The following is a 16,450-nucleotide window of genomic DNA, read 5'->3' on the forward strand; positions in this document are numbered from 1 at the left end:
CACTTCCCCTGCTGCTGAGCCAGGTCGCGATGCTTTTGGCAACTTTGGAGATGTAAGACAAAATGGGTGTTCAGTTTTATCTGGATTTGAGTGATTTATCCGTGTACATGGGAAATTGCTTGATAGGAGATGGAGCCTCTCTTACCTAAAGACACCAAGAGGGAGGCTGACATCTGGGTCAGGATGATGTCCTCACTCACTGCTGAAGAGTAAAAAAGGAAAGTGGTGTTGATGGTGCATGACAGGGACATGCACAGAGCAGCAGCTGCCCTTGTTTAGAGGGAGAGTTTCCTGGCCTGTTTCCCCAGGCCCTCTCCCTCAACTGCCAGGTTCCAGGAGAGCTGCTTCTGAGTCCTCAGGAACATGCTGGTGGAAAGTGCAGCTCATAGCATTAGCCGGGGAATATGATCTTTATCTTTCTACGTTGGAGATAATTATCACTGGAGCCTTTATTAACCCAGGGGTTCAAGTTTATCCTAGGCCAGGCTCCTACAGTTGGAGGCAAATACAGTGACTTTCGTTGAAGTAATCAGATCTGCATCATTATTCAGCCTTTCATGCTGATGAACTGTGGGAAACAATATTCAATAGCAGAAAAGGGGAGAATATGGAAGTCCCCAAACCAAGACTAAGGTGCAACTAATTCAGACTCTGGGTTTTAAAGACACCTATAGCTCTGAATAATGATGGATCTCTGAGGGACCCATGCATTGAGGAAACAGCCTGCCATTTTTGCGTATCTGCAGTAAGTTGCTTAATCTTATGCTGGAAAGAAGCATGGCTTAATAGCATTACAAGATATTTTCAGTAATTCAGCATTATTTTGATACATTTTATTTTTAAATTTTAAAAGAAAGGAACAATTTTACATTCATAAAAAAAGTTGCAAGTACAGCACAAAGTACCCCCTCCTGTAACTGGAAACATTTGAGACTATACTGAAGACCTGATGACCCCACCCTCTAACACTTTACCATGTTGTAACCTCCCAATGCATTCACCATGCCTGCTGCCTAGACAGAGCTGATTTATCAAGACAGGGGAATTGCCATGGAGAAAGAGTAATTCGCGAAGAATTGGCTGTGTGGGAGACTGAACTTTTATTAGTACTCAAATCAGTCTCCTAGAATATTTGGGGATGTTTTAAAAGATAATTTGGCAGGTAGGGGCTTGGGAATTGGAGTGCTGATTGGTCAGGTTGAAGACGGGATCATGTGGGTGTGGCGGTGGTTGAAGTGAGGTTTTCTTGCAGTCGTCCATTCCTGGATGGGATCACTGAACTGGTTGATTCAGATTACCTGTCTGGGTAGTGTCAGCTGACCAAGAAAGTGCAGCGTCTGCAAAATGTCTCCAGCACTAATCTCTTAGGTTTTACAACAGTGATGTTATCCCCAGGAGCAATTTGGGGAGGTTCAGAGTCTTGCAGCCAGAGGCTACTTGACCCCTAAACCGTAATTTCTAATCTTGAAGCTAATTTGTAAGTCCTACAAAAGCAAACTGATCCTAGGGCAAGAAGGGTGTCTTTTCAGGAAAGGGCTATTATCAATTTTGTTTCAGAGTCAAACTATAAACTAAATTCCTTCCCTAGGTCAGTTCAGCCCATTTCCAGGAATGCATAAGGACAGCTTAAAGATTAGGTTAGAAGGAACATGGAGTCGTTTAGGTCTGATCTCTTTCATTGTCATAATTTCCTCAGTTACAATTTTTGCAGAGGCAGTTTCAAAGTGTTCCCTATAAACAAGATATTCTCCTAAACAGGCCCAATACACCAATAAAATACATTACTCCAGCTAGTCCTCAGGAATATTTCTAATTTTGACAACTATTTCAAAAATGTTTCTTATGAAATGGTCTCCAGGAAGAAACACAATCTCTGCAGACAAATCTGTGCTATCCTGGTCTGAGCTGGGACACTGGGGACACTGAACCTATGCTGAGTTACTGAGAACCAACCCCTGCAGCTGTGCCCAACCTGCCCCATCTCCTGTTGATTTGCATGTTCCCAGGTCACAGCCCACAGCCCTGAAGACTTATTAATGGGTTGGTCACACCCTGTGCAGGAGTCAGTCCCAGTCAGGACACAGCATGGACAGGAGGGTCCCCACTCAGCTCCTGGGCTTCCTGTTGCTCTGGCTCTCAGGTAAGGAAAAGCATTAGCAATTTACTCAGCCTAGTGTGGTCAATATTGCCTAGCCATTCAGGGAAGGCCTTATAACATGATTAATTGTCTGCATATTTGTTTTTATGTTTCCAATCTCAGGAGTCAGAGGTGACATCCAGATGACCCAGTCTCCATCCTCCCTGTCTGCATCTGTAGGAGACACAGTCACCATCACTTGCCGGGCAAGTCAGAGCTTTAGTAGTAGTTTAGCCTGGTATCAGCAGAAACCAGGGAAAGCCCCTAAGCTCCTGATCTATAGTGCATCCAGTTTGCAATCTGGGGTTCCTTCGAGGTTCAGTGGCAGTAAGTCTGGGACAGATTTCACTCTCACCATCAGCAGCCTGCAGCCTGAAGATATTGCTAGTTATTACTGTCAACAGTATTACAGTGACCCTCCCACAGTGTTACACACCTAAACATAAACCTCCCAGGGAAGCAGGTGTGTGAGGCTGGGCTGCCCCAGCTGCTCCTCCTGGTGCCTCTATCGGCTGGAAGTGTTCCTCAGATGCAGATTTAATGAAGGATAGAAATGATTACACATGAGGATTCTGTTTTATGGACTCAGTTGAGATTCATACAGCAAAGGAAAAGTCACTATAGATATTCTAAGCAGGAATTATTAGAATACAGAGAATTGTCTGAACTATTGTTGAAGTCAAAATAAAATGTAGAGATTCATCTCTACATTTATTGCTTTCTTTGGGAAGACAGAGTTGCAATATGGAGCATACAGGAAGACCTGGTGGTCTTACATATGTCAGAGGAACAAATAGAAGAGGTTTTATTAAAAATAAAGAAAAATGTTAGGTATTACCCTTTGAGAAAGTTAAGTGGCACAAGTAAGGGTTGGAGCTGGCAACTGAGACTGGTCAGCAATGGTAGTGGGCAAAATTAGTCCTTGAGTTTTAGCAAGTTATCTGAGAAGATGTAGATAAAACTAGTTTCAGGTTACAACAAGCAGTCAGGCTCACAGAGAATTACATTCTGGGAGCAGTGTTTCATATCCTGAGTGCTTTTTCACCCTGGCTTCTTGACTTTGTTTTAGGTGAGCATCGCAGGAATGACCCGGTTCCTATGATGAACTTCCACATTACAAACTTTTAAAGTCCAACATATAAAAGTCGGGAAGCTTTACACTAGAAACAGGGGATTCTACGGTGCTCCTTCTGTAGAGACAGCTGCACCTGTGCAGGTGATAAGATCATGAGCTGCACACTTTGCCTTACTTTTTATTTTTTTTGTAAATAAGTTGCCTGATTCAATGCCATATTATGGAAGAATTTCTTAACTGTGATGAAAGCACTTGGAAAATCCTCAAATAATATTTCATGCAGAAATATAACTGACAAGAAAGACAAATGCATGTACAGGAAAACAACCGCCCTCCTCATGTTGGATGAGGCCTTTTTTTTTTTTTTTTTTTTTTTTTTTTTTGAGACGGAGTCTCGCTGTGTCACCCAGGCTGGAGTGCAGTGGCCGGATCTCAGCTCACTGCAAGCTCCGCCTCCCGGGTTTTTACGCCATTCTCCTGCCTCAGCCTCCCGAGTAGCCGGGACTACAGGCGCCCGCCACCTCGCCCGGCTAGTTTTTTTGTATTTTTTAGTAGAGACGGGGTTTCACCGTGTTAGCCAGGATGGTCTCGATCTCCTGACCTCGTGATCCACCCGTCTCGGCCTCCCAAAGTGCTGGGATTACAGGCTTGAGCCACCGCGCCCGGCCTGGATGAGGCCTTTTAAAAACACCGGACACCAGCTATTAGTCTGATCCTTAATGTCTGTTATAATCTTAGGTTATTCTTCTTGGAAACGTGGATGCTCAGAAGTGCCGGTATCCCCGTGAGTCCCAGTATGTGGCCGGGGTTACTTTGAAAAGGTTGATTTGTAGTTTAAGGTCTGACACAGAAAATGAGCACATATGACACAAGTTGCTGGTACAAAACTAAAAACACAAGCATGCATTTGTTGAGCCCTGGAGCCTGTTATCTTCTGGAAGAGCTGGAGCCAAAACTGGGTCACATATCAGTCTTGGATTTATTTAAAAACGTTTTATTTTATCTGTTTTGTTTTAATGACTCCTAGTTTTACTTTATATTAATTTGAGGATAATCATCATCTGATTTTGACATGTGTTCTTCACTGTCTTTCAGTCCAGACATATTCCCTGACATACTCCTGTCACCATATAAGGAACAGAGAACTATCACTTCATGATAGGTTTACTGTTTAACTTTGCTGAAATAGGTAATTATTTGGTTGTCCTTGTGTGTGTTGGCATGGGGGTACCCTGCATCACCATAGCTTTGAGTTTCAATTTAGAGTATTCTATATATTGTACTTGAGGATACATGTAAAGGCATTCATTCCTTTGTACCAGGCCCTGTGGTCAGCAAGGTCTAAAATTGCATGACTGGAAACCCATGTAACCCAGCTGTGTTCCTGTGAATCATAAGAGAGTTTCCTCCTACTTCTGACCTATGACTTCCTAAACCATTGCTTCATGTTAACATGGTCATCAGTTTAAAGATTCTGGAGCTTGCAGTGAGCTGAGATCCGGCCACTGCACTCCAGCCTGGGTGACAGAGCGAGACTCTGTCTCAAAAAAAAAAAAAAAAAAAAAAAAAAAAAGATTCAGCACATGTTGAAGGAGAGTATCTGAAGTCAGTAGAAGGTCATAAGGTCATACCCACATGGACTTCCTTGGGTGAAGTATTTGGTAGGACCAATAGATGCCATGATCATGTGTCTATTATTTCATTTCTTTCTCCACGTTTAGTGCCCCGATTATGAAATATTCCCATATCAATAACACATACAGACTCTAAACATGGTAATAGTCAATTATAGGTGAGCAGAAAAGGCAAACATTTATCTAGAACACAGAAGAATCCTAGTACAAATGTGTTACAGCCACCTCCAGGGAAAGTGATCTAATATCCCAAAGTATCACCAAATTTCTGATGGTTATTTGCCTCTGCTGCTGAGAAGTCCCAGAAGTGGCAACAGTTGGATCAGCACTGGTGCAGATAGTGATGGAAAGTCACGGCTCATGTGTTGCACATGTGCACTCCAGGTCACCACAGCTGCTTTGTATAAACAATTCTTATGCAAATACTGTGGGAGTTAAGGGAAGAGTCTAGGTTCGGTTAACCTGTGTAAAGGTGGATGATTCATGAGCATGGATTGTTTGTTGTTGTTTCACCTATGGCAGACATTCTCTGCTGTTTTGATACAATAACAAATTTCTGCACACATAATTTCCTACTCCCATGAGTGCATTGACATGTCTCTTCTCTAGGGCTTCTTGTCTCTGATCTTCCAATCCGTTTTCTAGGATGTTGGCCAACCAGCTTCCCAGGAATCCATGTATATAATTAACTCACACTTCGTTATTCACGTTAGTTTGATTACCGTGTGTCCTGCTCAGCTACCTTCTGACTCCAGGTAATATTTCACAGCCACCCATGATGGTGGCCATAGTGTGGGAGGAATTCACTCCTATTTACACGAATGTATGGTGTAGATTCATTCAAGAAGAAGCCTAGCTTTTGTCTTTGTCATTGTGGTTTTGTTTGTTTGTTTTTGTTTTTATGTGTTTCCCCTCTGGCATTAGCTGAATGGGAAAATCCATGAGGTCATTGAACATTAGCATAAGAGAGGAAAGTTATATGGGAAACTGGAACACCTGTCATTCTAAGTGAAGCATGCTTTCTCTGAATCTCTTTTCACCCAATTCTGAAAGTGCAAACTCCATGGTAATACTGAGTAGTTCTGAACATCACCTGGACATATAAATTTTTGAGACTAAAATTCCCAGTGGATGAGGGGCAGCTCAGTCACATAGTTACCTATTGCCTCATGTGCACATCTACTAGGGCCCTGAGATATTCTGAGAGCTGCATTTTAAACAGAAAATTGTTTGTTTGTTTGTTTTCTGGGTATTACACTGTCCTACCCTAGAACCCCAGAGACTGACGCTGTGATTCTATTTTGGAGCTGGCAAGAGAGTTCACAGTGTCCTCATCTAATACAGATGCATCTAACCCAAGCAATGTGCTGGATCACACGACCCAAGCAACAGAGCCACCTGTATCAGAACCTGAACTTAGGACAGAACTTCTCATTCTCTGAGCCCACTCCAAACAGACAGCCTTGCGAGTAAGCTGATAAACAAGATGGTGTAGTAGACCCAAGCGTGGAATGTGTTGTGACAACACTACAGGGTGGGCTTGCCAACACTATGGTTTGTTCTCATTGGTTGGAGGTGCAAGACGAAATTATTTTCCCTTACTTTGAAAGGAATGATCAGCATGACTCACTCCCCTTCTCTAAATCCCTGATATCTTCCCCAACGTGACAGGCCCTTAAATTTGTAGCGATGAATCTTATCTTCTGTTCCTCAGGTGTCTTCATTGTATAGTGAGAATCCATATTATTTTCTGCTTATTGCATGATCTCATCAACATATTGTTGTGCGGGGTGTTGGTTTGTGAAAGGTCCACAGGATCAAGGTTTCTTCGGCCTATATTGTGACAGAGAGCAGGGGAGTTAATGTAGCCCTGGGCCGAGATTGAGGATATGAGCTCCTGTTCACCCCAGATGACTGCAGAACCTACCAGAGACTGCGATGGACTCTGTCTTCACTCTGCAGCTGGGCGGAGGGTCTGGTCAAGCCCTGTCAGAACCTCAGCACCATGCGTCTGCAGGTGCCAGCAGAGGGCGCTTCTCACACTCATGGAAGGGGCGGGGAGGGCGATCTCCTGGCAACGGTGATGTCTGTGTATTTAAACCAGTAAGAAAGCCCCATAATTTGCATGTATCCCTCCTCTCACATCTAAAGTGGTCCCACCTCTCAGTATCTATAAGAGGTTTTTTCTCTGAGATGTGGCTGAAGCAAAACTTGCAAGTCAAAAGCAGCCAGCGAGATGTCCCCATGGCAACTCCTGGGGTTTCTGCTGCTCTGTGTTCCGGGTGAGAGTATGTGGACAAAGCTAAAAGTGGGACCATTATTTCAATCAGTGATTTTTTTTTCATTAAGAACTCTGCCTCTTATGAAATTTAGCATGCTTTTTAATGTGAATTTATAAAAAGTAATGCATATGCTTCCTCCTTGTCTAACTAGATTAGTGGTGATTTTGATACACATACCGTTATGACATGTTAGTATTTTCTGTGTGTTGTTAGCCTCCAGGGGTAATATTGTGCTGACCCATCCCCAGCCTTTCTGTCTGGGACTCCAGGAGAGAAAGTCACCATCACCTGCTGGGTCAGTTAGGGCATTAGCAGTAACTTATACTGGCGCCAGCAGAAACCAAATCAAGCTCCAAAGCTCCTCATCAAGTTTGCTTCTCAGTCCATGTCGGGGGTCCCCTTGAGGTTCACTGGCAACGGATCTTAGACAGATTTCATCCTCACCATCAGTCGCCTTCCAGGTGAAGATGCTGCAACTTATTACTGTCAGCAGAGCAATAGTTTTCCTTACACTGAGTTACAACCCAGAACAAAAACGAGCTCAGCCTGGCCGAACAGAGGAACTGGGGATACCCTGTTCTTCTAACCATTGTAGGGGCATCTGGGGCAATGATCTATGCAATACCATGACATCTGCCACGCCCAGCAGAGTTGAAACCCAAGAGTCACTGTCTTATAACTTCATCTTTAACAAGTCTTTTTCAGAATATGTGCAGAGCAGTTGAAGATTACCTCTCCCTTTTCTTTCCATAGACTTACATAAACTATTTTCTACAAGTTGGTAAAAAACAAACAAACACACACAAACTTTGGATATTTCTTCAGAGAAATAGTAATTCATTTATGGCAAATAGGTTTTAAAGGGTAAAGATTAGAAGGGGAATAGGTGATGGCCTGGAGATGTAGTGACAAAAGAGCCCATGAACTCAGGTGTCAGTGAGTGTGGGTTCAAAGGAGTCACACAGTGATCTTATTTCAAAAGAAGTCCCCTGAAGCCTCAGGCTTTATAAGTCAGATTAACATTAAGGTTCGCTTTCATCAGTGTAGGAGTCAATGGGGAGTTCAGGAAGCAATGGATATTTAGGTTTTCATGTATGGAAACTGGTCCATAGGCAGTATAAATATAGACATTCAGCTAGGGCTTTTGAAAATAAGACGGTCTCCAAAATAATATTTATCTAAAGTAAAAAAAGAAATGAATCATTTATTACCAGTCTTAGGAGCAGGATAGGTCTCCAGACCTAAAGAGGTTGAAATTAAGAATCCTCAATTCTTCAATGTGAAATGCTTCACCAAAAGTTGAGTATACCAAGGCACTCCCAAGCAAGAGAATGTAACTTTGGGAGATTAAAGAAGGTGATAAAACTAAATGGACATTTTGTTTCATATCTTGCTGGACATAGGAATTACAGGAGGATCACCCATGATCCTTAGAGAGAATTTCTGTTCTGCATATCAGAAACATTGTCTGTCTCCTCTTTCATTCTCATCCAAAATCCAAAGTGCTGTTTGAAGATGTATTTTTTTTTTTAATTTTGCCATACTTAATTGTAAGACCAGTATCCTACTGTGAATACTTGGTGATTCTAATATAAACTAAGTTCATTTGTTTGACGTTGTTTGTTGTGCACTTATCTATGCATTCAAAAATAACTTTGGGGATACGATCTAGTCATTAGCGATGTAGACTGGCATCACAGTAAGCGACACTTTAATGATTTTCATCATATTTGGTCACAAAACTATATCACTTTTCAATAAACTTTTTTTTTTTTACCATACAACACATATTTTATTCCAAGATGAAAAATATGATAAAAAATAATGTCTACATTATGGTTTCAGGCGTATGATGTTTCAAGTTGGAGAACACAATGTGGAGGATGTCTAATTTTGAGCCATGATTGGTTAAACCCAAATATCAAGTATGGGTGAGGAAGATATTATATTTTATAAGATACTTTAGTTCCTGTGTATCTGAGCTGTTTAATAGTATTTTGAAATATACTGTTTTTAATCTTTATTCCATGTATTCTCTGAATGTGCCCAAAAGTTTTCCAGCAGGACTTCCTTAAAATATCAAACCTTAAGGAAAAGAACATTGTAACGAATCATATTAGGTCCTGGTTTTGGATGCCTGCCTGAGATCACTCATCAGCTCCTCCTCTGCTTCTAAGGGCTGACTCCCCCACCCTCTCCAGCAAGTTCTAACAACTATGAGGGCCTTTCTTCCTCCTGTGTTGAATACAGTTAATCATAATTGTATACTTTACATGCAAACTGTGTTTATTTAACATCAAGATAATGTTTGCTACTTTTGTCAATATGTTTTCCCACCTCTAGTTAATCATTTTCAACTGTAAAAGTCGTTTGGTTTCCTTAGTTGAGGAGATTGCACCATATTTCTTTTAATTAAAAAAAGAAGCATATAGTTGCTTTTAAGGGATTTAAATTAATGTCAGAGTTTTCAGAACCAATAGATGCTATCATTTGAGGGTCAAGTGCATGTAAATAAATAAGATAATTTTTGATTCCAAGTACTAATATTCAGTAGGGGAATGAGCCATGCACAGAACAATAACTATATAATGAAACTGAATAGAATAATTTCAGTAGTTAATAAGTTGCATAAAAATTAGGCAATGGTATGTGGTATCTGGAGGTAGAAGCTGTTCGTTTAAGTTGTTTGGGGAAGATCTTGGGGTTGTACTGAGGATGCATCTGAGTGGTATGGCAGCAGCCAAGTGACCATACAACCTGCAAAGACCATGGAGTCATCACGGGAAGGGCAGAGGTTGGGAGATTCCCAATAAACTACTGCACATTGAAAAATTTATTTTTACCACTTTAGTAGTATAAAACCCAAACAGTCCTACAATAATCAGATGTCTTATGTGTTTTCAATTTCTTAAGAATATAATTTATCGTAATATCAAACACCTTGACCTGGATCACACTCAGGACATAGAATGTTCCCTTGCTCAGAACCTGGAAGCCCAGGTCTGCACCCTTATTGCTAATTGGCAGGCTCCCCAAAGCCCTTCCCTGTCACTCAAGCGTTCATCACCAGGTCCTGTGGGGTGGGATCACCTAAGGTAGGGGCAGCACTGGACACTGGTCATGGTGCTCTGGCTTCAACTGCGGGGGCTGCATGTGACAGGGTTCATATGTCTCATGGAACTGAGAAATACTATTGATTAGGGAGCACCGCATTCACCTCCCACTTGATCAGACAGCACCACTCTGCTCAGAAGCCTAGGGAGAGGGACATCAGTAATACTGGGGAAGATTTGTGTTCTGTTTCCACCTCAAATTCTGGGAGAAACACTCAGCTTCCCAGTTGCTAGCTTCCCTTTCAGTGCCTTCAAGATGGAGAGTTTACATCATCCATCTGGAAGCAGCAGAATCTGGGAAAGGTTCCAAAGATTCACTCACATGCTCTTTCTACCTTGTCCACCCCAGCTTGGTGCGATGGTCCTAGGATCATCTCTGCTTAATATTTAGCAGATTGGTTGTCCTATGACATTGCTGTTTGTGACCATCTCAAACTTCCCTGTCTCACATGGCAAACACTAGCAGTGCCCAGCCACAAACATGTACATTAGAATTAACTAAAATTAACAATGTAGTTCCTTAGTTGTTTTCACTACATTTCAAGCGCTCAGGAGCCACATATGACATATAACGGCTACCCTTGCAAAGCATAAATCTAGACATTTTCATCATCTTAAAAAATCATTTTTGGCCGGGCGCGGTGGCTCACGCCTGTAATCCCAGCACTTTGGGAGGCCGAGGCGGGCGGATCACAAGGTCAGGAGATCCAGACCACGGTGAAACCCCGTCTCTACTAAAAATACAAAAAATTAGCCGGGCGCGGTTGTGGGCGCCTGTAGTCCCAGCTACTCGGGAGGCTGAGGCAGGAGAATGGCGTGAACCCGGGAGGCGGAGCTTGCAGTGAGCCGAGATCGCGCCACTGCACTCCAGCCTGGGCGACAGAGCGAGACTCCGTCTCAAAAAAAAAAAAAAAAAAAAAAAAAATCATTTTCATTAGTGCTGATCAAAAGGGTTACACTGGCACAGTTTTATAGCTCACAGCACAAACCTCAGCAGCTGTCATTCCAGAGAATCAGGTGGTCTCAGATGCTTCCTGGCTGGTGCAGCCACTGTTTCAAGGATGAGAGGAATGAAGCTGACTAGACACATCCAGACCAGGGGCCTTCTACTCCCCAGCCTAGCCCTCCACTGTGCCCTCCAGGGCCCCTCACAACCTTACTATCTCTTTTCCAGAACCACATCATTGGCATCTCACATGGATCACAGACTCTAGCTCCGAATGTTTTTGTGATCATCTTTTTTGAACACACCTTATCCTCAACAAGGTGACTGGTTTATTGAGGAGAGGAATCATTTTGTGTTCCCTATAGAATGCAGCCTATTGATGGACGTAATAAAATCAACTCCATGAAAACCAATGAAAAAACTCAATCAAGTCTTATTAGAAAGCAGCATCTAAAATTCTATTTGATATTATGTCATAACCTGCCATTGAAGGGTAAGTCACAAACCTTGCCATTGGACAAACCCCATAATAAGCATAAGATAGAAGTCTGATCTTAGAAATAGTGAAAATAAGGGTGGTGTTGTTACAGTATCAGCAGGCGCCCCCAAGGCCGGATGGGGTCTCATGTGTGACCTGGATCACCTGGGAGGAGCTGCCAGTGTGCTGAGTGGTGAGAAAACCACCTCCGCGCTCTGAGACTGGAAGCCTCGCCTTGTCCTTCCTATTGCCTTGGCCGTATCCACAAAGCGCTCCTGCTATGAACTGAATTTTGATTCACAAATTCATACTTTGAATCTCCAAACTCCAATATGACTGTATTTAGACATATAGGTTATGAAGAGGAAATTAGGGTCAAATGAGGTGAAAACAATGGGGTTCTGACTTAATAGGATTTGTATTCTAATAGAAAAGAAGTATCATTGAGCTGTTCTTTAACCCCTCACCAGCCTCCAAGCGTGCACCAAGGAAAGCATGTACTTGCTTCTCCTACACATGCCCTGGCACATTGCTGAACCCATGAGACGATGTATCCAGAGAGGACATCTGGAAACAAGAAACAGGGTTCTCACCAGAAAGCAAATCCTTCTGGACCTTGGTCTTGAAACTTCCAGGCTTCTAATACATTCACAGTACATGTCTAATAAGTTAGTAATAAATGTCTGTGGTTGAAGCCATCCAGCTGAGGGTATGTTGGTGTGGCAGTCCCAGTAGACTCATCCACTGTTCCCACCTTCTCTGAGCAGGATCAGCCTCAGGAGGCACCTTGTGGACTTTGGGATGTAGCTTTTCTCCTCTTGTTCTTGCTATTCTTACTGCCTGGTGAGGAAGGGGAAGTCAGGCTTCAGCCTCAGATAGTTTGTATTAAACATGAACTTTCCTTGATGATGAAGTTGTTAGCCTGTTTTTCCTTCTGATCAGAATTGCACCAAGTTGGATGAACTACAAGCCTGGTATTAATATTTGGGGATCTGCGTGTCTGTTCCCCTACTTGGATGACAGTGAGCATGTGATGTGGATGCCATCTTCATCCCCCTCCATGTGTCTCAGGTGAGGGGCTCACTGTCACCTGCAGAGCTGGCCAGAATATGAAGAACATCCTAGCCTGGCACCAGCAGAACCTGGGCCTGGCTCTGAGCTCCTGCTGGCTCCTGCTGCCCTCCTGGACATGATCCCTGCCTGGATCAGGGAGAGTGGGCCAGACCAGATGTCACTGTGGCCATCAGCAACCAAGATGCCTTCAGAAGTAGGTTCTCACTCCACCTGTCCCCTGTCATGCACAAATCTTCCCTAGTAACAGCTCTGCACAGGGGCTGCTAAGGGTCTGAAATGTTCTCAGGGGAACAGGCTGGGAGATATCTCTGAATTCACATCCTCTCTTTGCCTCACACCCCCTTCCCACCACCTCTATGGGCACCTCTAGTGTATTTGTGGGCATCACTGCACGGAGCATGTCAGGATGTTTTCTCCCACCTCCTACTCCGAATTCATGATGAAAATTCATTCTCACTTCAGACATGGGCTGTCTATGCCTTGTTTCTCTTACATACATGCCCGGGCACATTGCTGAACCCTAGTTCTGATCCCACTCCATGAATCTCTGCGGAAGGGTCATGGTTGCCAAGTTGTGGTTATTGGAGACCAGAAAATAAAATGGCAACTATTGAGAAGCTTGTGTGTGGGGCAGACATAGGCCGTTGTCAACAGAGTCCCAGCAGCTGGTGAGCCATGAAAGCTGGGCAGAGGGGAAGTTGGGAATGAGTCATGGAGGGTCTTCATCCTATGACCATGCAGCCTCTGAGCCACATGTGCGCTTCGTTTGACAGAAATGACTGGAAGAGGACTTGTCTATGCTGAGCTCTGGGGACAAAACCTCCTTCCATTCAAGAGCCAGACTCACTATCCATCTATCTCCTGGGCATCTACTGCTCTGTGATTCCACAGACCCCCCTCAGGTCACTCATCATCCTCAGCAATGGGGAGTTCACTGCTCTCTGCCCAGGGGGATATTGAAGAGGGTCCTGAGCTTTATGACCCTCAGGCCCTGGAGTGAGGAGGGGCCATGAGGTGGTGCACCCAGTGCTCATTTTTAATGTTCACATCCAATTTATTAAAGTTTAAAACGATACCTTATACTAGCAACCAAAGTTATATCTCTTTATATATAAACATGTACCACATATTTATTCGTAAATAGACACATAGTATATTCAAATATACAAATACAACTTATTTCTAAAATATATGCATTCAATATATAAAATTTATATTAGAAATTCTTATTACAGATACACATAATGTTATGTTTATTTGTGTAGCACGTGTTCCTTTTCTTTCCAAGCAGAACAGAGTCTGGCTGAGTAAAGACTTTGAGGACATTTGCTGACCCTCCCTCTTTGACTCTAACAGGGTCAAAGTCATTCAGGACCCTGGAGCCCACTGAAAGTCTCTGACACTTTCACTCTTGCCAGGCTGCAGGATATATGCTTAATGCAGCTCCTCTGAATTTGTGAGCAGTTTCCTTCCCTCAAGCCCCTGCCAGGCAGCCCTGTGGCCAGGGCCTGTGGTTCCTCCCAGGTCCTCAGCCCTGTGGCTCAGGAGAGCAGGTGCTTCCCCCACAGTGCTGGGCCAGCGTCTGGCAGCTCTCAGGCACTGCCAGTCTGACTTTAGCCCTGGGCTAAGGACCCTATTCCAAATGTCTCCTCATTTATTGCGCTACCTTAAGTCTGTCTTGTTATTAAACTCAAAGTCTATATTTCCACAATTTCTAAAGCTAGCATTTGCCACCTGGAAAATTAGAGATGTAAATTCGTTGTCATTCTCAGAGTCTGGCCTCTTCCAGCCCCACCAGATGAAGTTACTCATATCTTCTCTTCTCTCCACACAACTTTACTTAGAATTACAGTGAAATGTAACATGCGTTAAAACTCTCATCGCCTGCACAGAAACCATCCTCTTCTCCTTTGGTGCCTAGGGCACCAGCTCTATCCTGCTGGGCATGGTGAGGACAGTGAGCCTCTCCCAGCCTGAGATAGGAGCAGGGATTAAGAGAACATGTGACGAGCTCCACAATGCAATGTCAGGGGAGTGAAGGAGAGGCAGGGATTCTGGGAAGAATTTGATCCTTCCTAAGAAGATGGAAGGTGAAGAGGTTCGCTTCACCTTTTAAAATCAACCACTTCATTTTAGGTTTGGGAGCTGGGACACATGTTTCATTGCCCTGACTCCTTCCACATCTCCTCTTTCTCTTACAATGGCTCTGACTCAGTCTGTCCCTCACAGATTGTGTCCTGAAAATCTAATTTCCCTCCTAATATGAAAACAAACCAACGAATAAAACCCTCTTTCTCCTATCATGTGCTGTGAGATCTGACCCCTAAACTTTGTGACACCCAGATCGTATAAGAGATAATCATGGGACTTTATCCAAGAGATTTTCTAACTAAAAAGAATTCTCATGCTAGCTTTTCTCTCGGAGAAATTTTCTCTGTCTCTTGTCATAACTGACACCAGAAGACAAGGTGGAAATATTTCCAAGAACAGAGGACAACTATGCTTTCAGTGAGGTGAAAGACGTCTCTTCCCCTTGCATTAGTTTCCAATGCTGTTGTTTAAATTGTCACAGTCTTATTGGCTTCACACAACATAAATGTATTACCCTGCAGTTCTGGAGGTCAGAAGTCTCACTGAGCTAATGTTAAGGTGTCAGTAGGTCTGTATTCCTTCTGGAGGTTCCAGAGGAGAGAATTGTATTCTCTGCTTTTTATCTTCCAGGTGCTCCCACATTTCTGGTTCCATGGCCCCTCCCTTCCTCAAGCCACATACTTCCCCATTGTCCCAGCTCCTCTCTGACTGAGAGCCTGCTCCTCTATTTTAATGACCTTTGTGATTGTATTGATTTCATCTGGATAACCAGGTTGCTTATTCGCAAAGTCCTTAACTTACATCTGTCAAGTTCTTTTTTTGCTATATAATGTAGAATTGTTATGATGCCACTCCAATGACTGGAGGAACACCAGGGTTCTCAGTCTCACTCCCATTTGTTTAAAACGACACGGATATGTGTGGAGTTGTTTTAAGGAGCGAAAAGTTTAATACGCAAGAAGGAAGGAAGAAGAAAAGAGCTCCCCCGTACACAGACAGAGGGAGGGGAGATTCGAACTAAGAGAAAATTCCATGTGCGGCGGAAAAGTGGCTGCTTATATGAGGAGGCTGAAGGAGGTGGTGTCTGATTTGCATAGGACTCAGGGGATTGGTCTGACCAGGCATGTCATTCATGTAGCCTGAGAAAAAACTTGTCCTCCCACCCTAGGGTTTTAATATACAAATGCAGGGTGTCATAATGTTCTACACACATGGGGATATGTGGGGGCAGCCATGTTGCCAGGCACATGTGAGGGCAAGGAAGAAGAAGGTGGGAATCACCATGTTTGACTGGACTCAATTTCTAATGGTTGGTATTTGCATATCAAAGCTTGCCAGCCCTCTAAGAACCAGGGCTTTCCTGCTAGACAAGAAACATTTCTGGAGCTGCTTTAAAAGAAACAAAACCTACCCAAGGACCCCTTTTCCTCTCTATCTAAAATAACTTCTTAAAAACTCCTATAACACTTGGGTTCCAGAGACAAGGACATGGACATCTTTTGGGGTAGGGACATTATTCATCCCACCGCCATAAACATATTCCCCAAAATTGTCCTTCTCTAAACTAAAATTTAAAAAAAATCACAAAATATTTTTATGAAGCAAAAAAGCTGGACAATA

General features: G+C 43.2%; 1 protein-coding gene, 1 long non-coding RNA gene and 1 gene segment (V, D, J or C); all 3 read left to right on the forward strand.

The window, feature by feature from the left end:
* The window catches only part of LOC102116898 (immunoglobulin kappa variable 2-30), a 970,872-nt gene that overhangs the window by 248,265 nt on the left and 706,157 nt on the right, over window positions 1-16,450 (forward strand). The window lies entirely within an intron of this gene.
* On the forward strand, window positions 2,059-3,562 carry LOC102126782 (immunoglobulin kappa variable 1-39-like). The segment is given in 2 exon segments: window positions 2,059-2,140; window positions 2,261-3,562. Coding segments are annotated over 2 exon segments (372 nt in total).
* Window positions 3,676-9,150, forward strand: LOC141408321 (uncharacterized). Of its 2 annotated transcripts, XR_012422068.1 has the most exons (3): window positions 3,676-4,401; window positions 5,492-5,601; window positions 6,118-9,150. It is a non-coding gene; the product is annotated as an uncharacterized lncRNA (long non-coding RNA). The 2 variants fall into 2 exon arrangements; XR_012422069.1 differs by having other exon boundaries at window positions 5,492-9,150.

Source organism: Macaca fascicularis, chromosome 13, assembly GCF_037993035.2.
Source record: "Macaca fascicularis isolate 582-1 chromosome 13, T2T-MFA8v1.1".
NCBI lineage: Eukaryota > Metazoa > Chordata > Mammalia > Primates > Cercopithecidae > Macaca > Macaca fascicularis.